The sequence below is a fragment of the Notamacropus eugenii genome, chromosome 1 (genome assembly GCF_028372415.1).
Source record: "Notamacropus eugenii isolate mMacEug1 chromosome 1, mMacEug1.pri_v2, whole genome shotgun sequence".
Classification (NCBI taxonomy): domain Eukaryota; kingdom Metazoa; phylum Chordata; class Mammalia; order Diprotodontia; family Macropodidae; genus Notamacropus; species Notamacropus eugenii.
The window spans coordinates 528,779,644-528,806,449 of NC_092872.1; the positions used below are offsets into that span (position 1 = coordinate 528,779,644).

Sequence of the window (26,806 nt, forward strand, 5' to 3'; positions counted from 1 at the left end):
CCTTCTATCTCCATTGATCTGACAGTTTTTTCCCCCTTTTTTCTTTTTTACAAAGAAGTTGTAGAACAGGAGTATGCTCAACACCAATTCTCTATGTTTAACGGTGTCATCTTCAGATCCTTTGCTCCTCTTTTTTTCCCCTTCATCCCAAGCCTATTCACAATTCTTATTTCTTTCTTCATGATCTCCTCTCTGTGTTTAGGATTGGTTTTTACTTATGACTTACACCTGCCGGGAGGTAGGTAGGTAGTTCAGTGGATAAAGTGCTAGGCCTGGAGTCAGGAAGACATGAGTTCAAATCCAACCTTAGACACTCAGTGTGTGACCTTAGGCTAGTCACTTAGTCTCTATTTGCCTTAATCCATTGGAGAAGGAAATGGCAAACTACTTCAGTAATATTTGCCACGAAAATCCCACAGACAATATTGATGTGATATGGTTCATGGGGTCATTAAGAGTCGGACATGACTGAACAATAATAACAAATACCTTCCTAAATTTATCCATCCTCCTATTCCTTCCCTTCCCTTCTTCCTGTTCCCTCTTGTTTCCCTGTAGAGTTGAATGTATTTCTGCAGTAAAACTGTTTGTATGTGTGTGTTCAACTTCCATTGACCAGTTCATATGAAAAATCTGTTTCTCATTTGTGTAGATTTTTACTTGCATTCCCTAATTATGTAAGTTCCTCCCTTCCCCATTCTTCTTTTTTTTCTTCTCTTGTTACTCCCACCCCCATTTCTTTTCTTCTTCTAAGGTCGACACATAAAAATATCACTCTCAGACCCTCTTTCTTTCTTTCTTTCTTTTTTTTTTTTTTTTTACAGATTATTAATAAAGTATTTATTTGTCTAACTTCTGTCACATCCTGAGTTGGTGACATTCCCCAGGGCCATTTGGTAAGATGGAGGGCAAGGTATACACAGGCTGGAAGAGACATGGAAAGACCAGGAGGACAAGGAGGAACATTCAGAAATGTTGGGGGATAGAAATAGCTCCATCATGTGGTGAAGAGGGTGAAGAAGGCCACCATCAGGCAAAAGAGTCCCATGGCCTCAGACAGGGCAAAGCCAAGGATGGCACAGGAAAAGAGATGCTGCTTCAGGGATGGGTTCCCTGGCATAACCAATGATGAGATTTCCAAACACAGTCCCAATTCCAGCTCCAGAGTCAGTCGCCCCCACCATGGCAGTCCCAGCCCCAATGAACTTGGCTGCTGTATCAATGTCCCTCAAGACTACACTAATTTGGAATCTACATCTGGGGACAAGTGAGGTCAAGGGACCTGATGCTGCCAAAATGCTGAAGTTCTCATCTGTCGGAGTCTCAGGCCTTTGTAGCACCACTGTAGATAACAGTCTACTCAGCAGCTGAGAGCAGCTCCTCTCCAGGGCAGGGGTAGAGATGAACTTGGCTCAGGGGGTGAGAAGCAAAGCTGAAGAGATGCCAGCAGAGCAGAAGAGACTGAGGCCCTCTTTCTTATTTGACTTCCTCTATGACTCTTGATGACATTATTGTTCTGAGTGGGGACACTTGTGTCATCCCCCTATTACAATGTAAACACTTCATCCTTATACAATTCTTTTGAATTATTCACTTGTATTTGCCATTTTATGTTCTCTTTGTTCCTATGTTCGTATTTCAGAATTCTTATTCTGCTTGTTTTTTCAACCAGGAATGCTTGGAAATTCATTTAAAGAAATATTTTCTTTAAAAATTTTTTCTAGTTTTAAAAAAATCCATTTTCCCCTGTATGATTTTACTGTTTTGCTAGTTGAATTATTCTTGATTGTAAATGGTAAATTATTCTTGGTTAAAGGCAGCTAAGTGGTACAATGAATAGAGTGCTAGGCCTGGAGTCAGGAAGACGATTTCAAATTCTGTCTAAGATACTTACTGTCTGACTCTGGGCAAGTTACTTAACCCTGTATGCCTCAGTTTCCTCATCTGTAAAATGAACTGGAAAAGGAAATGAAAAACCACTCCAATATCTTTGCCAAGAAAACCCCAAATGGGATCATGAAGAATTAAACATGACTACTACAAAACAATAACTTTGCAGGGTTGTTTTGAAGATTAAATGAGATAATATTTGTAAAAAGTGCTTAGCACAGTGCCTAACACATTGTAGGCGCTATATAGATACTTGCTGCCTTCCTTTACCTTTGTAAGCTTTTATCTTTTGCCTTTTTAAATACCATATTTGAAATTTTCTGTTCCTTTATAGTGGAAGCTACTAAATCTTTTGTGATCCTGATTGTGACTCCTCAGTACTAAAACTCTTTGTTTGTTTTGGCTTTTTGCAATATTGCTCCTTTCACCTAGAAGCTTTGGATTTTCCCTATGATGTTCTTAGGACTTTTCATGGTGGGGTTTCTTTTAAGTGATGATCGATCCTTTCTGTTTTCACTTTGCCCTATTGTTCTAGGCAAATTTCTTTCATGATTTCTTGAAATATGACATCTAGGATCTATTCAGTCATGGCTTTCAGTTTGTCCAATGACTTTTTTTTTGTAATTGGAATTGTTAAATTTAACTCCAATGTGTTTTGGTGTTTGCCACATAGAATTTGTTTGTTCATTTGTTTTTTTTTTTCCTGGAGGAAATCTATGGGTTCTTTCAATTTCTTTTCTGTGTTCAGAAGTTCTGGTCGTTTTTCTTGTATTATTTCTTGCACTATGATGTTCAGATTGTTTTGACTTGTTATGTTCTTCTAGCCAAGTTGTCATTATACATTTTGGCTTCAAATTACTATGTTTTGCTTGTAAGATCCCTTGACATTTTAATTTTATTCTTCTATAGTATCCTTTACTTCTGTGTATTGTATTCCCAACTACTTGTTTTCTCTTTTGTGTCTTTGAAGAGATTCAATTTTTTCATGGATTCAAATTTTTCTATTCTGCATATTATTTCTGCTATGTAAGACATAAATTCTGCTTTCATGATTCTTATTTCTCTCTTTAGTCATTTAAGAACATTCTGCTGTTATTAAATGCTGTCCTGGGAATCCAAAGGGTGCTCTGCCTCATTGTATGTTGATTCATTTTACTTTGTCTTGCAATATTTTTTAGAGATGTTTGGACTATTTAGATTTTTAGATGTTCTGAAGGACATCTCCCTTACGCTTTATTTTCTGTTGACTTTAATCTGTTTATGCTCAAGATTCTCTGTTTTCTTCCTCCTGAGATTTTTGGCAATTTGAGTCTTTATTTCCTTATATTTTCCTATTACTCACTTTCTAATTTCCTCCTCTTTGATGATAGATCCCTCAAAGGCTGGATATCACAGCTGTCTCAGTCTGTTCCTTGGCGAAGAATGAATTCTAAGAAATTCATTTTTCACTGGCTTCAGGCCTTGTCCTAAGTGATTTCTGAGGGGCAGTATTGGCCCTGCACTACAGGGCTGATGGAAGCCCAGGACACACAGGTACCCTGCTCCAGTTCCCTCTATTCGTTAGTTCTCTGGCTGAGCACAGCAATGGAGCAATACTTGTTCTGCTGCCCCAGCAGAATAGGCTTCCATTTTCTATACTTCTGTATCCTCCATACAGAGATTGGGTGGGGAAGGGGAAGGAAAGAGTTAACTTCTATTGCTTATTGCCACAAAATGCTCTAGTGAGGGTAGGAGCAGAGAATATGCTGCACAGCAAGGTAAGTGTAGTGTGGCTCTCCTAGCATAAGCCTCTGGGTCTAATTGTATAGCCCTACCAGAGCTGGGGGGTGGGGGAGAGACTGGTGTGAGAAGGGGTGCTGATTCAACGCAGAAGTCTAGCCCAGTGATTCTCAGATTCTCTCTCCTTGATTTGTTTTTACAATGTCATATGTTGTGATATAGGATACCTTATCTTCTATTTTTTCAATCTTTTGACTTTGTCTTAATATTTCTCATTATCTCATAGTCATTAACTTCTGTTTGGGCCATTCTAACTTCCAAAGTGTCTGTTACTTGTGTATAGGTTCATACCTTTTGTGCTAAACTGTTCATTCTTTTCTAAGTCTTTCTTTCAAAACTCTCCTTTATTTTCCAATTCTTTCCTCTATTACTTTTACTTCATTTATATGATCATTTTGGTCTTATTTGCTTCATTTTTTCAAAGAATTCTCATTGATTTTTATGGCCAACCTGTGGGGGCTTTTTTGGTGGGGATGGGATTTGCTTTGAGATGTTTTGGAGGTATTCTCTTTTGGATCTGTGTCTTAGATCTCCCTGGCATCATAAAAGTTCTTTATCTTTTTTTGTTTACTCATTCTTCCAGTTTTATTTCCCGGATTTGGACTTTATATTGGAACCAGAATCCACCACTTCTAGTGGGCCTGTTGTAGCCTTGTATGATCCTGGTTCATCATATTTGGGATTCTGCCACTATGGTCTTTGGATACTGAGTGCTGTATTCTTCAAGTATTACAGAAGCAGAGTGAACTAGAAAATTATAGCCTTTCAGCTGACCTTGTGCTGTCAGATCAAGACCATCTTTCCATTGTTCTCCTCCAGGGCTTTGCATGCTCTAGATGGGAGTTGGTGTGGAGGCAACGAAGCTGTAGATTTGCACCTGGTGCACTCTCTAGTAAAAAGTAACTGCCAGCTAGTTAAAAGGCTCAGCAGGTTCAGAGCAACTGTGTTTCTGACCTAGCTTTGTTCTGGGTCCTGCATGGAGTCCTTGATTTTTCTTTGGGCCACAGGCACTGCTAGCCTAGCCCTGTTCAGAGTTCTGGGAAGTCCTCAAAAGAGCCTCTCTGGGAGACCCTGCTGTTGGCATGAGTCTAGGACTAAGTCTGCTATGTTGCTGACCCAACCCTGTTCTGCACTCTAGGAACTAAATGGGAAGACCCTGTGTGGCTGGCCTTGGATCAGCATGTATCTGGCATTTACTCTGGGTGACCCATCTTGCTGTTTCTTCATGTCCCGGGGACTTAGTCCTGGGTCATTTTGGGAGATCACAGCATCGCTGCCTGTTTGAAGTATTGGGGGCTGAATCTTTGATTTTATTACCTTTGGAAGACTTCATGCTCCTGGTCTGGGGCTGGGAATGTGTCCATAATCCTGACCCATCCCTATTCCATGGTTCTTGCCCTGATCACTTTCCCACAGATCAAATTTGTGATTTGGACTAGAATTATGCCTTATTGTGGTTTCTCCTTAGATTTCCCAATCACTGCTTGGTCTGGTGGTCTTCTTAGATCTTTGCTGGGGTAATTGAGAGGGGAATTAGGATATATTGCTTTCTCTTTTTTAACTATCTTGCCTGATCTCTTGAGTCATTGATTTCTGCTTGGTTTATTCCAGTTTGAAAGGAATCCTTTTCCTAGGTATAGTTTATCACTTTCTCTTCTAAGCTATTTATTTTCCTTCCAATTCTTTCCTCTAACACTTGTATTTAATTTCTTATTTCTTGATTCATTTCTTTTAGATACTCATGCAGTTATGGAAGGAAATTTATTTTTTATTTTGAGTCTGCTTACAGTTATTATGAAATTAACCTCTCCTTTTGGGGGGATCTTTAGCTTTGCAATAATTTTTTAAAACTATTGATAGTTTTGTCAATTTATTCATCTCTCCACCTCTGGTTCCTAAACAGGGGTTTTTTGCCTGAGTCAGGCTCTACCTTCTGCTCTACTTTTTGTTGGATTATTGGCTGTACTTGATTTCTGTCTGTGTCCCCTGGTTCCTGTGCTGACCTTCACTTTCCAGTGTTTGGACTCCAAAGACTTTTGAGGTTCAGAGTGATGGATCTTTAGGGACTTCTCTGGCATCTAAGGACAGACTGTTAGTGATCTCAGACCCCCTGGGTCTAAGTTGTCCTGGTCTAATTGTTGCTGTCCTTTACTCTGTTTGCTGTTGCTCTTCAGGGCTTTGAAGGTCCCCATCCTAGTGCTTTCCAACCATTTCAGGGCCCCCACTTTACAGCCTCCTTATACAGAAAACCTTGCCATCTATGTGTGTCCCTGGCTATCTCTGATAAGACTGGGAAAATCTCCTTCATGGGAACTGACTTTCCTGCCATGCCCAATCACCTTCCTATTGCCCTCCAGCTTCTGCCTGAATTTTTGTATAGTTCTGGGGTAGAAGAAGTCACTTGCTATAGTTTCCCATTGTATTTCTCATTTATTATTTGTTCTGGTGCAAATTTCAGGGTTTTACTGGAATTCATCTGTGGGAGCTGGGCAGTTTGTCTTTGTTTAGATACTGATCTTGATTTTGAAGTCTAAATATTATTTAATAAAGAAAATGGGGAAATCTCTTTCCCCAGTTGTAGTCACTCATACACAATTTATTAACAAATTAAATAGATATAATAAAGCAAAGACATAGACAACTCTCGATAATATTTTGACTGAGCAAAAGAACGTAGCTAGCATTACTTCAAACCCTCCACATAACTGTAGATGACTCCATTTCCAGAAGCACAATTTAACAATTTGGCTCATTCCAAATACTGATTATAGTCTTTTAATAATTTTCTTCATATTTTTTCCCCTCAAGATAAGAGTTAAATCCAGTCTCTCAGGGGATAAGCTAAGCAAATCCTTTTTCTTTGTTCTCTCTTTAGTCATCACAGGAAATAGTCTTTCCAGAATATACTGTATTTGCCAGTTCCTAACTGACTCTTTATAGAAGTCTCTTAGACCAAAAATAAAACCTCCACACTCCCCCTCACTCCATAGGAAGAAATACCTCACATCAAGACATTTTTCATCTGTCTTACAAAGTATTGTTCCCATAACATTTCACTTGATTCTTAATGATATAGTAAAAGTCTCTATAGTTTCTGTGGGAAAGCCAAATGAAACAAATGTTAGTTTTATATCTGCTACCTTTCCCAATGTATCTGTCCCCTTTCCCTATCCTAGAGAGCCATTACTTGTGACAATTAATAAAAATAGGGGGGCAAATCCAGGGTTTAGCAAAACTAACCAACATATTGAAAAATCCTTATATTATTTAATATGTGTTTCACACATACAGGCCCCAACCTCTGTAAAAATCTATGGTCAGGTAGAAGGAAGGAGGCACCTTCTTATTTTCCTTATTTGAAATCAAGCTAAGAAATTCTAATTTCTCAGTATTCCATTTTGATTGTTTTGTTGTTAAATTTTCTGTTTACATTATTGCACTCATTATTGTATAGTGTTTTCCTGATTTTGCTTACTTCATTTTGCACAGAAGTCTATCAATAGTGCCCTATATTCATCATGCTTATTGTTCCTCATAGAAAAGTGCTATTCCATTGCCTTTATGTGACACAATTTATTTAGCCATTCACCAATAAATGGGCATATAATTTGTTTCCAGTTCTTTGCTATTAGAGAAAGGTTCAAGTAATTTTTTACTGTTTGATTCCCTTCATTGTTATTTATGGTTTTAATATCATCTGATTTTCTAACGTTTGGGAGATGCCTTTATGAGCTAGTATTGCCTTCTGCCTTGATGAATGTCCAGGCAAAAGAGGGAAGCCTCAACCTTCACCAATTTTAGAAAAAAGCAGCAGAGTTGGGAAAGATCATGACACTCTCCATAAGTATTTACTAAAGTTTTGCTCAATCCCTTCATCCAGATCATATGCTAATCCTCTAGTTGATATGTTTAACTACCAAGCAACCATCCCAAACACTTGAAAAAGGTTTTGGAGGATCCTACCTTACAATTATCTGTTTCTGTGGCAATGGGATCAAACAGGATTAAAAGGCAGAAAGTAAAAACAACCTTTTCCACATTTTGCTGAGAGTCACCAAACATTGCACAACATTGTACAGGGAGATGTCATCATTTTGCTCATACTTGTGGAAAATTACAACTGGTTTTATGGAGAACATGACCAAACTAAAATGAAGCGGTGGTCTCCTTCATTGTATATGAAGTTACTAGAAGAAAATGAAGAGGAAGCATTAAATATGCCAGTTCCAAACCCTGAACCCATTGGCAGTATCAGTACAGTGCATTTATCAGTTTAAAGAAAAAGTAGGGTTGTCATCCTGCCCCGAGATTATCTGAGGTGCTTGTCTTGAGGATCTCCTACAGACAAAAGAGTAGATGCATTTTTGAAAAGTCTGACATTTAACCAACAGGGTCCAAATTGGAAATCACATCTTCTAAATTAGATACAAATGAAACACAAAGTCCGCTTTCCAAAAGGGAGAAAATCCTTTTGGTATTGTGAAACTGACCAACGGTGACAAATGATAGGTCAGCACCAAAAATTCATTGAAGTTAAAAAAGTAACGCCAAGCATTCTTCCCCTGTGTAAACCATAGGTTCACTATTATGATGATCTTGCTTAGCATCTGCTGTCGTACAGGAATGAAACATTGCAAAAGTTTTCTAATTTTCAATGAATGTGTTTCTGTAAAATTAAGGATCTTATGACTGCTAATTTATAAGATTTTAGAGTGAGCTTAAAGAAGTTGATATAATATATTTTGATATCCACCATAATTAATAATAAGCACTTTCTTCCTCTTCTGTTTGGCAAATCAATAGACTATTCCATTTGTTTCTCTATGGCAGTTTTCCATATTTTTAAAAAATATGACATTTTATAGAAATGACGTACTGAATAAGGAATTGATTTTGCTTTTATGTTCTAACTCATTGTATCCAAATATAAAATTGATTGTTTTGTTTTAAGGCTAGTATGTATTGTTCCAAACAAAGAATAGAACTGTAATACTTAATGGATTTACACCATGCACAAATCATAAACTACTTATATTGTTTTAGATGATCAAGGTACCACTTCAAATTGTTAAGTCAAATTTTTGTGTATTAAAATGAAGGCATGGCGGGGCAGAGCCAAGATGGCGGAGTAGAAAGACACAAAAATGCAGGCTCTCCCCACACAGCCCATAAAATACCTGTAGAGAGGGACTCTCAACAAATTTTGGAGCAGCAGAAGTAGAGAACAGCAGAGTGGAGGACATTTCTAGCCCAGGGTGACCTGAAAGGCCCACGGAAATGTCTGTTGTCTGTTGCACCAGAGGTGGAGGTTGAGTGGAGCCCAGCCTTGGCCAAACAGTGTGGCTCATGAACAGCTCTTGGGGGCAGAATCTCCAGTTGAGGAATCCCCAGTCCCAGTAGCAGCAGGTTCTCAGATACTCAACCCACAGGTGCCAAAGGTCAGTGATGGGGTTTTTTCAGCTGGCCAGGAAGGGAGAAGGGCCTTCCCATAGCTCTGGCCTCAGGCAGCAGCTGCAGAGGCCACATCTGGCAGGCAGCAGCAGTTCTCACGGCAGCCCCTACAGCAGTCCACGACCATTGTTGGATCGTAAAAACCCCTGGGGGCACTGAGGAGCTGTGTCTTACCTCAGCCCTGTGTAGAGGCCATGAGGGAGTTGGTCTTTGTTTTGCACTGAAGGGTGGCCCTGCCCCTACTGCTTGACTGAATCTCACCCCTCCAGTGCTGGCTGTGCGGAATTGGAGGCCAGGTGGCTGTGGAGAGGAAACTCTGCTAAGATTCTGGGCATAAAAATCCCTTCCTCCACCCAGACCAGTACACGCTTGATTGTGTCACCTTGGAGGAACTGAGATTTTACAGATTCCCAGAGTATACCCTACTCTTGAGAAAGGACCCAAAAGTCAAATAACTGGTTGGGAAAATGCCCAAAAAAGGGAAAAAAAATAAGACCATAGAAGGTTACTTTCTTGGTGAACAGATATCTCCTCCTATCCTTTCAGATGAGGAAGAACAATGCTTACCATCAGGGAAAGACAAAAAAATCAAGGCTTCTGTATCCCAAACATCCAAAATAAATATTCAGTGGTCTCAGACCATGGAAGAGCTCAAAAAGGATTTTGAAAATCAAGTAAGAGAGGTGGAAGAAAAACTGGGAAGGGAAATGAGAGAGATGCAAGAAAAGCATGGGTCAACACCTTGCCAAAGGAGACCCAAAAAAATGCTGAAGAAAATAACACCTTTAAAAATGGGCTAACTCAACTGGAAAAAGAGGTTTAAAAAGACAATGAGGAGAAGAATGCTTTCAAAAGCAGAATTAGTCAAATGGAAAAGGAGGTTCAAAAGCTCACTGAAGAAAATAGTTCTTTAAAAATTAGAGTGGAACAGATGGAAGAAACCAAGAAATCACAAAACAAAACCAAAAGAATGAAAAAATGGAAGATAATGTGAAATATCTCATTGGAAAAACAACTGACCTGGAAAATAGATCCAGTAGAGACAATTTAAAAATTATGGGACTACCTGACAGCCATGATCAAAAAAGAGCCTAGACATCATCTTTCATGAAGTTATCATGGAAAATTGCCCTGATATTCTAGAACCAGGGGGCAAAATAAATATTGAAAGAATCCACAGATCACCTCCTGAAAGAGATCCAAAAAAAGAAACTCCTAGGAACATTGGGGCCAAATTCCAGAGTTCCCAGGTCAAGGAGAAAATATTGCAAGCAGCTAGAAAGAAACAATTCAAGTATTGTGGAAATACAATCAGGATAACACAAGATCTAGTAGCTTCTACATTAAGGGATCAAAGGGCGTGGAATAGGATATTCCAGAAGTCAAAGGAACTAGGACTAAAACCAAGAATCGCCTACCCAGCAAATCTGAGTATAATACTTCGGGGGAAAAAAATGGTCTTTCAATGAAATAGAGGACTTTCAAGCATTCTTGATGAAAAGACCAGACCTGAAAAAAAAATTTGACTTTCAAACACAAGAATCAAGAGAAGTGTGAAAAGGTAAACAGCAAAGAGAAATCATAAGGGACTTAATAAAGTTGAACTATTTACATTCCTACATGGAAAGACAATATTGTAACTCTTGAAACTATTCAGTATCTGGGTAGTTGGTGGGATTACACACACACACACACACACACACACACACACAGAGCACAGAGTGAATTGAAGAGGAGGGGATCATATATTAAAAAAATGAAATCAAGCAGTGAGAAAGAAATATATTGGGAGGAGAAAGGGAGAAATGGAATGGAGCAAATTATCTCTCATAAAAGAGGCAAGCAAAAGACTTATTAGTGGAGGGAAAAAGAGGGGAGGTGAGAGAAAAACATCAAGTTTACTCTCATCACATTCCACTAAAGGAAGGAATAAAATGCACACTCATTTTGGTATGAAAACCTATCTTACAATACAGGAAAGTGGGGGAGAAGGGGATAAGCAGGTGGGGGGGATGATGGAAGGGAGGGCAATGGGAGGAGGGAGCAATTTGAAGTCAACACTCTTGGGGAGGGACAGGATCAAAAGAGAGAATTGAAGCAATGGGGGGCAGGACATGACAACACAACTATTATGGAAGACATTTCAAAATTAAAAAAAAAATGAAGGCATATAAACTCCAAATGCAGAACTGTGACAGGGAATCCACTTTCCATCCCACTCCAATGGTTATATTTCAAACTTAGGAAAAGTCAACCACATCACATGTGATCGAGACCCTTGAGCCAGGCAAATGCGAGGTGAAAACCCTTCTCTGTATTTACATCCTTCCCCAAAACCCCTTCCTTGTGGGTTGGCTTCTGTTACTCTTCATCCTCTGTCCTATCCCCCCACTCCCTTTTCACTCCCTTATCCATTCTAGTTTTCCTCACCCTCTTCTTTCCCCAGTGGAACAGGGATACCAAAAAGGGATCTAGTACTTAAATCTGTATATGTCCACCCCCTGTATATCCTTGTGCCTGCCAATACTCCCCAGCTAAGTGGGCATGAGATGGGACCATAGGTATGCTCTCCAATCCTGAAAGCCCAGCTTGGTGCCACTTTCTATAAGAGGCCTTACCTGATTCTCTCAGGTATTGGTTATAAACTATTGCAGCCTCTCCCCCTGAATTTATTTGCACGTGTACTGTATTTACTTATCATGAACATGTGGCATCCTACTCAGTAGAACATAAGTTCCTTGAGGGCAGGAATTGTCTCACTTTTGAATTTGTATTCTGAGCTCCTATGCCTGGCACATAGTAATAAGTTCTCATTGTTGATTGATTGTCTCCCTTTTAGTTGTCTGGGTATGAAGCATCCTTGCCAGTCACAGAAAAATCAAATCCTCTGACCAAGGATTTAGATAAAGTGAATGCTGAACAAATTGTACAGTTCTTGGGGCAGTGTGATGCTGAGACCTTCCAGGAAGAAGGACAAGCAGTGCCTGCCTATCAGGTAACTCCTTAATAGTCTTATCCTATGTATACCAGATCTATATGCTCCAAACCTAATCTTACCTTGACTCTGCCTTCCCCCTATTCTTGACAATGGTCTCTGCCCCTGGATCCCAGTCCCCAGTCTTTCACATCCAGGGATAGCAACATGAGGGAACTTTGGCCTGGGCCCCCTTCTCTGGATCTTACCTCAATTTGATCCCTCACAGTGGCTCTACAGTGAATCGATCTTAACAACCATGATACATGTGGCTGGAAAAGTTCAGGAAGTACTGAAGGTATGAATAATTTTAAATGTCCCTGTCTAGATAATCTAATATCTCCAGGTCCCCTAATCTTCTGTTGTCCTGTCCCTTCCTCTCTTATCTTTTCCAGTCCAACTTAATGTTATATTTTTCCTTCTCCCCTTCCTTTTCTACCATTTGTCATTACGTTCTCCTGTTTCTCTTAGCTCTACCTCATGAAACCTTGGCTCTACTTTCAGGACTTCCCAGCTTCAATCCCTGACCCTCCAGTTTATTCCTTTTTGGGGAGGGAGGTGTCCTGGGAGTGTACTGTCATGGTTGTAAGGAAATAATAACCAAAGGAGTCTATGGTCCTACTCTTTTGGGCCTGTCTCCTCTTAACATAACTCATGCACACTTAAGGTTTAAACTGTACCCAATTCTAGCTAAAACTATTTCGGAAATTCCAGCAAACTTACCAATGCTGCAAAGTTATCATTCCACCTTCTTAATTCTGAATAAGCCTTCCCGGTTGATTTTTAGAAGCCCTTTCTTCTTTTGCTACTGTTCCACGCTCCCTGACCCCATCACTTCAGTATTGCATGGCATGACAGCTTTCAGGAGACTCCTATGCAAATCTGGGCATCTAGCCACTCAAGTACCTTTGAATACAATCAGAGAGCATGTCCTACTGCTTGTTCTGAGATGGTAAGGGAGGCCCCAAGTGACTATTCCTGATTGAATTATCATTCCCTCCTCTGCTTGGTGGTATCAAAAAACATTCTAACCCATTCCAGGGTCATTGTTTACCACTGCCCCAAATTCCATCCTCATGACAGAGAAACAGGCTGCGTACTGGAAAGACATGTGTTCTGAGGATTTGGCTGGTTCAAATAACGTTTCTGCCAATGATCACCTGTATGACTTTGGGCAACATCATTAACCTCTCTGGGCCTCAGTTACTTTGTCTGCAAAATGAGGAGTTAGACTAATTGGTCCAAAGAACTCCTAGTGTGGGAACTTCCTCCATCAATGTAGATTAACAACTCATTTGTAACTGATAGTGGTAGAGACTTGCTGGGGAGGGAGGTGGATTGAAAAGTAAGGTAGCTTGTTCATGGGCACACAGCTAGTACGTGTAGCATAACTTAAGTTTTCCTGCCTCCAAGGTCAACCCCTTGTAGCTCATTACTTCTTGTTTGTATTTCTCACTTATATATAGGGATAAGAGGAGAAGCACAGGGTTCTTCTCTTTACTAATAAAGGGAGGGATGATCATTTCCTCTTTTAACCAGATCTTGCTAACAGCTATGGGTGTATTACTTCTTAGGATCCTGAAGCAGGGCTTGTTGTTCTGAGTGGAGGGGGAACTTCTGGCCAGATGGCATTTCTTATGTCGGTGAGTGCTTTGATCCCAATGAGGCTGCTGACTCCATATCTATTGTTACCACCCAGAGCCTAGAAGCCCACCTTATCTGAACCCTGATCCTAGTCATGGTTCCTGCCCAGTTTTGCCCCTCTACCTCTATCTTCCATGGTGTTCAATTTTCTTTGATCACATCCTAGACATCTGCTAGCAATCTAGCTCTCATTTTTCCAGTTTACCCTATGAGAAAGCATTTAAGTGTCTAATTCAGAGGTGGAGAATCTTTAGCCTTAGGTCACATATGACCCTCTAGGTCCTCAAGTGAGGCCCTTTGACTGAATTCAAACTTCACATAACAAATCCCCTTAATAAAAGGATTTGTTCTGTAAAACTTGGACTCAGTCAAAAGGCTGCACCCAAGGACCTAGAGGGCCACATTTGACCTTTGAAGCTGCAGGTTCCCCACCTCTAGACTCCTTGTGGGACTGAGTTAAACCTTATACAAAGAGAATTACCCAGTCTCTGATCTCTAAGAGCTGAAATTGAAGACAATTTTCTTTTCTTTATTATTACTACTTCCTTACATCCTATTTCCTTGACAGGTTTCCTTTAGCCAACTAATGAAAGGCTTGGGACAGAAACCCCTCTATACCTACATCATTGCAGGAGGTGACAGGTAAGGGGACCTATGGCTTCTGAAGAGTTCTCAACCTACCCTTCCTACACTATAGGTCCTAAATGTCTTGGGAGGACCACTAACCATGAGTTTGTCCTCTCAGGTCTGTGGTGGCCTCTAGGGAAGGAACTGAAGATAGTGCCTTGCATGGGATTGAGGAACTGAAGAAGGTCAGAGACAGCCAACCTCGGACCCATTAGATGGGTTGATCCAGTCCATCCCTTCTCACCTTTGTATCCTTTCTCCCCAGAGGGGCTTGTGCCCAATGAACCATCAAGATCCTCCTTATCCAAGGTAGGGATCTCCTTCAAATGCCTCAGAACTCATGAAACCCTCTGTCTCTTCTAGGTTGCTGCAGGAAAGAAACGAGTAATTGTCATTGGCATTTCTGTTGGACTTTCTGTGAGTATGAATACAAGGATGGAATGGAAAGGTTTTGTAAAGAGAATGGGGGTGGGGAGAGAATGAGAAAGAGGATAGATTTGATTATAGACAGCATTAACATGAACTTGAGGCTTCAGAAGCAATATGGTACAGTGGAGAGGATGCATAACTTGGAATCAGGAAAGACCTGGGTTCAAATCTTTTGGTTCTGAGCCTTCAGTAATTCTCTAAGACTGTACTTTTGCAGAGTACTTTATATCTGTTATCTCATTTAATATTATTACTTTCCACATTTTACAAATGAAGAAACTGAGGTTAAGAAAAGTTAAATAAGCTATCTGAGGTAAGATTTGAACTCAGGTCTTTAATGTTGTTTAGCTGTTTAATGATTTCCATGTGGTTGAATCATAGGTCCTTGACCTTCTGATATTCTTGAATCTCAGTCCCATTAATTCTGTCCCACTTCTGTGAATGTGAAAACAGGGCACACATATCATTGCAACAATTGTATTATTCTGTAGGTGTTGATTTGGTGCCTACTTTGGCGCCTGTACTAAGCTAGACACTGTAGGTGATACACAAGTATAAAATGAAGTCTCTATCTTCCTGGATATATATGTATATATAGGTATATATATATGTATATTATATATATACACATATACACACACATATGTGTTTATGTATATGTATATATGTATATAATATATAATAGTCTATTTTTATATCTTACTATTTAATTTAAAAAACATTTTTTTTGCTTTCTCCTTTTTATTCATTTTGCCTCATTCTCTTGTATCACCTCAGGCTCCTTTTGTGGCTGGTCAGATGGATTTCTGTATGAATAACCCTGACATCTTCTTGCCTATTCTGGTAGGATTCAATCCAATAAACATGGCTAGGTGAGTCTTCCAAATAGAAATATCAGGAATCTTACACCTGAAAAGGTGAAAGCTGACTGGGGAGGCATTTCCTTGAAGGAACTGAAAGGAGATGGGCTAATTAGATCTTCAGGTTCTTTTGATCTGTTATCTGTCTTGGTGAATAGGGAGCATCTCAACTGGTTATTAGGAGAACAGCAACTCATTGAATTGTTAGAGGGTATGAGTTGACTCCTAGGGTAATGAACTCCCTATTTTTGTAAGCATTCTGACGCTGGATGATTAGTCTTCAGGTTCAACAGAGAAGAGACTCCTGAATTGGGCATGCCTAGTAGGTTGTCCCTTCCAATTCTAAAATACTTCAGTCTAGTCTAATTCATACTTGAGTGTAAATGAGTGATACTTTTAACCTTCACAGGGGTGCCCATATTTTTTTTATTATTTTATTTATTTTTTTAATGTTCTACAATCACTACCATAAAACTTAGATTTTTACCCCCCCACACCTACGCCCCACCATCCCCCTCCCTCCCCAAGATGGCATACAATTCTATATAGGATCTACATATACTTTCCTATTGAACACATTTTCACTATAGTTATGCTATGTAGATGAACTAAAATAAATGGAAGAAATCATATAACAAATCAAAACATAATACACACACACACAAATATGATCTGCTACATTCTGCAAATGAATTCCATAGTTCTTTCTCTGTGTGAAAGGCCTTAGAAAACCATTGGGAATTTTTTTTTTAAGTTCTTGCGTTATTATGAAGTTCCAAGTCTACCAGAAAAAAACTCTCTCACACTGTGGTCTTTGCTGTGCACAAGTTCTCCTGGTTCTGCTTCTTTCGCTCAGCATCAGATCATATAAGTCCTTCCAGGCCTCCCTGAAGTCTTCTTGTTCATCATTTCTTATGGCGCAATAGTACTCCATTACATTCATATACCATAATTTATTTAGCCATTCCCCAATTGATGGGCATCCCCTTAATTTCCAATTTTTGGTGCCTATATTTTTTAAAAGAAGACATTTATTAACACAAATTAATCTTAAATCAATTGCATTTAGACAATGTGACTGAGGGGAATTAAAAAGGTCAAGTGGTGTTTATTGGAAAAGAAGTTTGCCATGTACGCATAGTCTACTTTCCCACTCATGAAACTAGGGGCCTTGAATCCTCTAAAGTTTGAAGTTTAGTCTGTTAGTCATTTCAACCAACATTTATTTAAAGTCTGCTGTGTTCCCAGCACTATGCTAAGCACTGGGGATACAAAGAAAGGTAAAAGATAGAACCTGTCCTCAAGGAGTTTACAGTCTAATGAGGAAGACAAAATGTATGTAGAAACAAGCTATATATAGGAAAAAATAGGGAATAATCAACAAAGGGAAGGCATTAGAATTAAAGGGGATTAGGAAAGACTTCCTGTAGAAGGTGGGATTTTAGCTGGAACTTAAAGGAAGCCAGGAGGAGATGAGAAGGGAGAGCATTCCAGGCATGGGGTATAGCTAATGAAATTGTTCAGAGATGGAATGTCTTGTCTGAGGAGCATCAAAGAGATCAGTGTCACTGGATCTCAGGGTATGTGGGGTGGGATGGGGTGTAAGGTATAAGAAGACTGAAAAGGTGGTGGTGGTAGAACAGGTTATGAAGGGCTTTGAATGCCAGAGGATTTTATATTTGATCCTAAAAGTGACAGGGAGCCACCAGTGCCTATTAAAGAGGGGGATAAGATACTCAGATACTTGGATTAGAGTGAGGAGAGACTTGGGGCAGGGAGACCAAACCAGCAGGCTATTGCAATAGTTCAGGAATGTGGTGATGAACACCTGCACCAAGATGGTGTCAGAGCAGAGAAAGGGACATATGTGAGAAATGTTACAAAGGTAAAATTGATAGGCCTTGGCAACAAAATACTCAGAGAGCTATTCATAGGAAATACTGTTTAACATAGCAGGTAGTAAATCTATGACTGTGGAAAATATAACTTCAAGAAAGGCTGAAATAAATTAATGGAAAATAGAACTAATAACTGATTAAATGGAAGTTGGGGGCTTTGAGTACGTAGTAAATTTTTTTGAGATAATGTAATAGAAGGTAATTATTATTTTTCTTTCACAGTTTCAATGAATACTTATTAAGGAATATTAATTATGTGTCACTTGAATCTTTATATAACTATCAGATAGGTACAAGAAATCTTTTCAATTCAGTTCAATAATTCATACTCGCACAGCCAAAGCTTGCTTCATTCATTCATTCACTCACTCATCTGTTTATTTCTTCATTTGTTCATTTATTTACTAACAAACATTTATTTAGACATACCCATTCCATACCTCTTAACACCTTATAATTTGCTCCTAGGTTAATTAAATGAAAGAAGATATGTCTATCCATCACAAGTATACTTCAATACTCACAGATTTCCCTCTTTATAATATATGCTATGATGTAGAGGATCTTGCATTGGTCTGGATAGTCCTAACACAGTGTAGTATTTCTAATAGCTTATGGTACTGATTCTGCTAAGGCCATCCACAGGAATGGGCTAGCACAGTCACAACATTGGCAGTAAGAAACAGGGTGAACTTTAGGACTGGAAACTCAGAAATAACATTAGATTAGTAGTGATAGTAGTAGCAACACTTATAATAACTCATATTACAAATCACTTTACATATATTATCTCATTTGATCCTCAGAATGATTCTACGAGGAAGATAATATAAGTATTAATATCTCCATTTTACAATCAAGAAGCTAAGACTGCAAAGTTAAATTACTTCAATATGTTTCAATTAAACAAATATTTTTAGGTGCTTACTAAATTCAAGGCACTGTATTAGGAGCTGGATTTATGAAAATTTCCCTTAAGATCACACAGCAAGCTACTGTGGGCGTTGCCTTTCCACTATGAGTGTACTCTTGAACCTCTGTAGCTGAGCATTTGAAAATGTTCCCTGTCTCAGTGTAGTGCCCCTAGGAGGGATCCCATGTCTGCTTCTCTATTTTTGAAGGTTGGATTTCCTGGGGAAAAACTGCTCTAGGTTCCAAGTACTCTGTGGGCTCATATTTCTAAAAGTATAGTTTTCTAGCATCCACCAATGGGTTTACTTTCAATAGTCAGCCAACGTTTACAATTAGCTCAAATTAAAAGCATTTACTGAAATGGCACAGAGTGAATAGTAGTAACAAAATGTTCCCTTCATAAACGTGGGGGCTCACTCTCCCACAAATACACACAGTGTTAGTAGGAGGAGTGAACACACACATAGGAGTATATATGTGGCCAAGGCAACTCAGTGCCTCCAGCTCTGCAGGGCCCCTAGAATATAGAATGATATAATATAATATAGATATAATAGAATAGAATAATAATTCCGTTATTATGATGGCTCCCCACTGTACTAAATGCTAGAAAGGTTTGGGAACATAGCGCTGCCACCAATTCAGGAAAGTCAAAGCATAAACCTGATCTCTTACCCCAATCATTCACTTCCACCCCCTCAAACCTCTGTCTTTCTGGGCTCCAGAGATGATCCTACTGAGGACTGGAATTCCACATTCTGTGAAATTGCCCAACGGATGCAGGACCTGCAAGAGAAGCAGAAAGCATTTGTTCTCAACCCTGCAATTGGGGTAAGCGCTTTCCATCTTCTTTCTCCCTTTGTCTGTGCCCCCACCTGTCTCAGTCATCTTACCGTATTAGGATTGCTATCTGCCTTCCTAAACTTTCTATTCATGCATAGACCCGTATACTCTTCAAGCTGCTCTGAAACGCCAGCAATTGGAGGATAGTGATTCTTCACTTTATGACAAATTTGAGCATCAACTGAATTATTGAAAAAGAAGTTCTGCTTTACAGTCACTCCCACTTTAACCTTCTAGATGCTTTATCTTTATTTCTGGTTAATTCTCAATTAGATTGTGGTTGTTTGGTCATGTCAGATTCTTCAGGCTCCCATTTGGGTTTTCTTGGCCAAGATACTGGAGTGGTTTGTCATTGCCTTCTCCTGCTAATTTTACAGATGAGGAAACTGACACAAATGGAGTTAAGTGACTTTCCCAGCGTCTTATAGCTAGTAAATATCTTAGGTAGGATTTGAACTCAGATCTTCCTGATTCTCAGGCCTGACACTCTATCCACCATACCACCTGGTTGCCCTTTCAATTAGCAGTCAATATCTAACACTTTAGCTCTAGGTTTCACTTCTCCAAGTCCTCATCCTTTAAATCTTTCTGTTAATGGTTGTTATTTATGTTACAGACTTCCTAGACCCTAGTGCTTGAAGACCAGGTACGCTACCTTTCAGTCCTATAACAATCAGTCTCCACCAATGAAGAGAGTATTATACAAATGTTAAGTCATGGGTTACATTAGGAAAGCGTCTAATTAAATTTTTAATAAAGGTTTGTATTCCATACAAAAAAAAATCAGTTAATATAATATAAATAATCACTAAGCTGGACAGTGGACAAAGAGATGACCCCAGTCAGGAAGACCTGGGTTCAAGTCATATCTCTTACCGTACAAGAGTGACCCTGAGCTTTTCAACTTCTTAGTGCTCCGGCAAACTCTCCAAAGCTTCAAACTGCAAGTTCAGCCTGGCATTGTTAGAGGGAGCTAGCTGCTTCCTCTGATGTTCCCAGCACCAATGAAACCATAAGTTTGGTCGACAAAAATAAACCTGCCTTATAAGTTTGAATCTTCACACAAATGTTTTGGTGTTTTTAAAAATAGTGAAAACCTTTTTGTCTTCCCACTCTTCCTACTCCTCTCCATCAAACTGCAGGAAGTCCTTCTTAAGTCCCCTAGGCTCCCTGACATCCCTGACATGCTTCTTGGATCCTGTCTAACTTGTACTTTGTCACCATTCATCTCTTTACTTCTGTCTCAATCTAGGTTTCTCCCTATTTATAGCTCTGTCCTATTTGCTATGTTTGCTAAATGTATGGAGCAATTATTGCTATAATATCATTGCTATTGTTTGTCCTTCATCCAAAGAGAACCATGACATCAGGAAGGTGATGTACCAGAGGCATGTGAAACAACAATTTTCATAAAGGAAGAAAAAGAAAACCAAGGTGTGGGGGAGGGGATTCCTGAAAAATATTTTAATGTGAAAGTCATCCACTTCCAGCATAATACTCTACCTCCAGAGTCCAGGTGCACTATTTCCAACAAGAAAAACTGAAGATGTTCTATTCCCTTTCTCACCTCACCTCCCATTCCCGTGCTTTTTGATTCTTTCACCTCAGAGAATCTTGACATCCTTCTCCCCTGGAAAGAAAAAGCACCTTTAATATCATCTGGTCAATTTTATTTCTGATGGTTTTTTACCCTATCCCAATCTTTTTTCTGTCCTGCTTAACTCAGCCTGAAGGGCTCAGTGGCTCCTCCAGAATGAAGGGTGGAAGTGCCACCAAGATCCTGCTGGAAACTCTGCTAGTGGCAGCACACAAGACTGTCGACAGGGGCATTGAAGCCTCTCAGAGGTAGGAAGCCAGGAATAAGGGGAAGGAAGGGTCAAAAGGAGAGGACCAGGAGCATTCCACAGCAGGGATGGACAATGAAGAAAAATGGGAGAGGAAAGAAATAGAGAGGAGCTGGGATAAAGACAGTCCCATCATCCCTGGGATTAGTGTGGTAGAGTTAGGAGAGTTGAACAAGAAAGGAAAATAGGTTGGCAGATGAACATTTGGTTCAATTTAATAAGCATTTATTCAATGTCTACTATATGTCAAGTACTATACTAGGCATTATATTCTGTTGAACTGAATAATGATCTCTCTGTGTAGCAACAAAATAAGATTTTGTTTCAAAGGCCCCAGGATTCCTAGAGATTCTAAACTAAACCATAGAGGCTTATTTAAGGGCAGACAGGAAGCCATGGAGTATCCAGAACTAATTTGATTTCTGGGGAAAACTTTTGACCTAGAATGACTCAAGACCAAGTTCAGAATAGTTTTATACTATATCTCCCTACTTCGAAAAGTATCTTAGAGGTGCTAAGGGTGGTCTCAGCACCATCTCAGCATCAAATGATATATTCCTGACAGGTCTCTGCCATCTTCCCCACAGCTCTCCCAGGAAGACCCTGTCATACCCTTTTTGTTACCTACTAATCCATCAAGTCCTCTTTTGCCCTTCATGGTATCAGCCTGACTGACCACTTTACTCCATTAAGGTCTAGCTACCTCTACCTATTTGGGAATAATGCTTCCCTTGGGGGAAGATCCACTTCTCAAAAAGAGATCTCTCCAAGAGAGCTGTTATAGCGACAAGGCAGAGCCTGGGAGCTTTCTGGAAGGGAGCTGGAAGGGAGGTATCTTTCACTTCCTTCTAGCTGTCTCCTGGAGATCTTGAGAACATTTGAACGAGCACACAAAGTCACCTACAGCCAAGCCCCCAAGATTGCAGCCCTGATGAAGCAGGCAAGCACCAGGTGATGAGGGAACAGGTTTAAAGTGAACCAGGTCTGGGTAGGTGACAACAAAGTTTTAAGGGGAGCACTTGCCAATCTAGAATAGAGAGACTAAGGGAAGGTAGGTGTTATAACAGTCCTTCCTTGTTCTCTTCTTAGATGATGGTAATCTGCTCATCTTGGGAAGACTTTGTTGTCTCTTCTATGCTTGGCTAGCTCTCTCTTTAAATTTTTCTCTAGCAATATCTGTTCTCAAATCCTCTAACTTTTGAGTTGACTCTACTGATCTCTGATCCTGTTCCCAGTCTACAGAAGAATGGCCACATGTACCTGGTTGGTTGGCAGACTCTAGGTATTTTTGCCATCATGGATGGAGTGGAGTGCATACACACCTTTGGTGCAGGTGGGGACCCAGTTCAGCCTGCCTCTCTGATATACCTTGCCAACCTCATCTGCATCCTCATTCTAACACTTCTCTATCTCCAATATGGTGGGGTTCCTTACCCAACATTTCTTTTAGTCCAATCTAACCTGAAGCTCCTATTCTACAGGCACTATCTTTTAATCCAATGCAATTCCCCAACTATATTAACCCACAATCCAAGATTCAAGTACCCTTAGAAATATCTCCCTGTCATCCCATGTTCTTTGCAACTTGGACCCCCTCCTTTCTAGTCCTATTCCAGCCCCAAGACCTAAGATCTTGGTGAAGTCTGTTCCAATGTCCATATGCTTTCATGTTTCTAAAAACTAACTTTTAAAATCTGACACAAATACCTCTTTAATCTCTTAAACTTACTAGATTTCCAAGATGTTTGAGGCTTCCTAATTGGTGACCATAGTGACATGCTTAATCAGAAGGAAGAAATTGTTGCCCAGGTTGGAAACTGATTGGAAGGATGAAACTTGGGGAGATAGTGATAGGCTGGAGAAGAGTCATGACCACTGGGAGAATTCAGAGGGTGGGAGGAGAGTTCACAGGGAGGCGTTAGAATTTGTGAGGGGTTAAGGGTCATTAGGCAAGGTAAGTCAACAAGCCTGTATTAAGAATTTAGAATGAGATAGTACTGTGCTAAGTACTGGTGATACAAATGCAACCTCCTCCAAAAAAAGACAGTCCATGCCCTCAAGAAGTTTACGTGCTAATGGCCGGCAAGCAACACACATATATGTGTGAAAAGCTGTAAGTGGGGGTGGTATGGCGGGTGGGGACTATGAAGATATCCAAGATGGGACCTGGTTTTGAAGTCTGAAAAGTCTGGAGGAGAGCTGGGAGAGGAATGAAGGTCAACTGGCCTGAGCCCCTCTAGCAAATGGAGGCCTCAGGAGGAACTCATCAATGGGAGGACAGGTAGGTATATTCTAGGCCACAGAGATAACTGGAAGTGATTAGGGACAGGGGGATATTAGCTCAATGTATGAAGAGGGGAAATAGGAGCAAGGAATCTTAAAGGTTTTGGGGAGAAGGGTGGTTGGATTTCTTCTCTTTTTTTCTCCTCCCCCAGGGTCCACAGTTCTCCTTCTCCCAAGAAGTTTTCCGCACTTCTATCTTGCCATTGCTCACTGAAACTGACACCGTGCTGTTCATCTTTACCCTGGATGGTGAGAGGGAATATGGATGAGGTGGTTGTAGGGAGGAAAGAGTGGTGGTGGCTTCCCCTCCCCAAGCATAGCTTTGTTCTTGAGCGGTAGTACCCAAGTTCATCCACACTTCAATCATTTGATTCTTCCCAAAGAGAATTCCAGCTTTGAGCCCTTCTCCTTATATTCCAGACAACCTCAAAGAAGTGGAAACATTGGTGAAGCAAGTGAAGAAGAAGAGTCCTAATATTCAAGCCCTGATGCACAGCGCAGTGGGACGTACTTACCAGTGAGAAATAGCAAGGATTGAGAGGGGGATGATGGGAAGCGTGTGGCTGGAGTTTCAGGGGCTATATTTCTCTCTTTTCCATTTCTATCCTCAGTCCTCACTGAAGAAGCTTTTTCCATCCATCATCAGCATCACCTGGCCCCTTCTTTTCTTTGAATATGAAGGGAACTTCAACCAGGTAAAACTACAACTCACATTCATATATTGTTGTATTTTCTTCAAACAATTCTGTGAAGCAGTCAGTGAAATATTATTATTCTCATTTTACAGTTAAGATTTAGAGAGGTTAAATGACTTGTTCATGATCCCTGTTAGTGAAAAATACAGCCAAAAGAACATTGGTTTTTGAATCAGTAGACCCAGGTTCATATCCCATTTGTGTGACCCCTAGGGCAAGACACAGGCTCTTTGTCTCACTGTATCAGAGTTCAGATCTGAGTTCAGGTCTCTAGACATTCTTTCCATTACACCATACTTTGGTGTTCTCAGAGAAAGAAATGTGGAGAAAGTAACTATTCAAGGAAGGAGGCTGAAAGCTAATAATTTTAGAAAAAAATTTTAAATTATTTTTTAAAGTATCATAATCATTCCTTCTTTACCCCTTATCTTCTCACCATTGATTCTTCTGTTGTAACAAAAAAAAAAAAGATAAGCAAAACCAATCATTTAGCTCAGTTTTATATAATTCTTTAAGGCTTGCAAAGTGCTTTAAATATATGTATTATCTTGTTCAATCATCAGAATAACCCTGTGAAGTTGGTATCATTATTTTCATTTTATAGCTGCAGGAACTGAGGTTTAGGGAGTTTAAGTGACTTACCCACTGTCACATAGCTAGTCAATGAGTACATGTGGCAGGTTGTCATGGCTCCCAGGCTGGTGCTTTATCCTCACAACTTGACATGTTATATTTGAATTTCCTCAACAGCTACTTGGTGTGACAATGAAATACACATCTGCAAAAAGCCAGTAATTTAACATTGTCCTCTCCCATTTCTGTGAATGTGACAATGGGGCAGGCTGGGTAAATTCTTTTTTCACTAAGTCACTAAGCAGAGTGAATTTCAAAGGCAATAGGCCATTATGACACAGGTGTGGGCTATGCATTAAAGATGCCAGCTACATTATTAACATCAATGATATATGTTTATTGAACACCAGCTCTCTGTAGAGGTCTTTACTAAAGTTACCCTTCAAAGTCTCCTTATGGTATGGAGATAACATTGTGTTCTTGAAGGTCATACCAGTGTAGCACAAACTTTGGCATGTCCTACTGTAGGATTATTGATCTAGAACTAGAAGGAATGTTAGAGGTCACCTACTCCCACCCCTTCATTTTTACATCTGGGAAACTTGGACACAGAGAAAGCAGATGATTTGTACAAGGGCACAAAAGTAGTAAGCTGAAGATCTGGGATTTGAACTCAGGGCTTATGACTACAAGTTTGGCACTCTTTCTGTGACAATACACTATCTCCCATACCTACCTACTAAGCTGGGCTAGTTTGGAGTATGACCCAAGTGTGATAGATTGTGTGTCTTTTCTTTTTTCTACTTTTTTGTTCATTTCTTGTAAACAACATATTATTGGATACTGTTTCTAATTCATTCTATTTTCCTCTTCCATTTTATGTATGAGTTCAACTCATTAACATTCACAGTTATGATTATGAATTGTAAATTTTCTTCTAAGTTTTTTTCTTATGCTTTTTCTTCTCTTTAATCTGCCCTCCCTCTTATTCCACCCCTCCCTTTTCTTAGCCCCTTTTCCTTCTGTTTTCCACTTGAATGAAATGGATTTCTATACCCAGCTGTAAGTGCATGTGTATTCTTCTCTCCTTTGACCAGTTCAAATGAGGTGTTCTTTCCTCTTTGTTGTATAGATTCTACTTGTGCTCCCCATTTATATGAGATAATTTCCCCCATCTTTCCTCTCCCCACCTCATCTCCATTCCCTCATGTATTCTCCCTCTCCTCCTTTTCCATTCTTTTTGTAAGATCATCAAAATGTAACAATCACTCGTAGACCCTCTGTTTAATTAGACTCCCTCAATGTTTCTTGATGATAGAGTTCTGAGGGGATGCATATATCGTCTCATCACATACGAATGTAAACAATTTAATCTTGTTCAGTTCAGTTGTTCACACCTTTTTATGTTTCTGTTGACTTTTGTTTGTATATCAAATTCTCTGTTCTGCTCTGGCCTTTTCATCAGCAGTGCTTGTAAGTCCTCTATTTCATTAAAGTTCTATTTTCCTCCCATAGGAGGAAAACTGTACTCAGTTTTGCTGAGTAAGTTATCCTTGGTTGTTAGCTTAGATCTTTTGCCTTCTGGAATTGTATTCCAAACTCTGCTTCTTTTTAGTGATGGCTGATAAATTTTATGTGATCCTTACTTCTGGCTCCTTGGTACTCGAATTCTTTCTTTCTGGCTACCTGTAATGTTTTTTTTCTGACTCTGGAGCTCTGGATTTTGGTGATAATGTTTTTGAGAATTTTCATTTGGAGATTTCTTTCAGGAGTTGACTAGTGGATTCTTTCAATTTCTACTTTTCCCTCTGGTTCGAAGAGATCTGGTCATTTTTGTTTTATGATTTCTTAAAATATGATGTCTAGACTCATTTTTGGTTTTGTTTTATTTTTGGTTATGGCTTTCAGGTGGTCCAATGAGTCTTAATTTTTTTTTTTGTCCTTGATCTGTTTTCCAGGTCAATTGTCTTTGTTATAAGACAGCTCACATTTTTTTTCTATTTATTCATTCTTTTGACCTTGTTTTAATGTTTCTTGATGTCTCATGGAATCATTAACTTTTATTTGGTCAATTCTAATTTTCAGGGAGTTATTTTCTTTGGTA

At 39.6% G+C, this 26,806-nt stretch overlaps 1 protein-coding gene across 1 annotated transcript; it reads left to right on the forward strand.

Annotated features, from left to right (window-relative positions):
- Window positions 1–1,073: 1,073 nt before the first annotated feature.
- GCKR (glucokinase regulator) lies at window positions 1,074–24,924 on the forward strand. The gene is given in 20 exon segments (XM_072631119.1): window positions 1,074–1,267; window positions 4,489–4,561; window positions 11,365–11,418; window positions 11,960–12,115; window positions 12,324–12,392; window positions 13,669–13,737; window positions 14,307–14,380; window positions 14,484–14,550; window positions 14,729–14,782; window positions 15,572–15,666; window positions 19,190–19,295; window positions 21,034–21,152; window positions 22,004–22,102; window positions 22,387–22,484; window positions 22,884–22,960; window positions 23,587–23,683; window positions 23,855–23,938; window positions 23,941–23,951; window positions 24,046–24,129; window positions 24,880–24,924. Coding segments are annotated over 20 exon segments (1,725 nt in total).
- The last annotated feature ends 1,882 nt before the right edge of the window (window positions 24,925–26,806 follow it).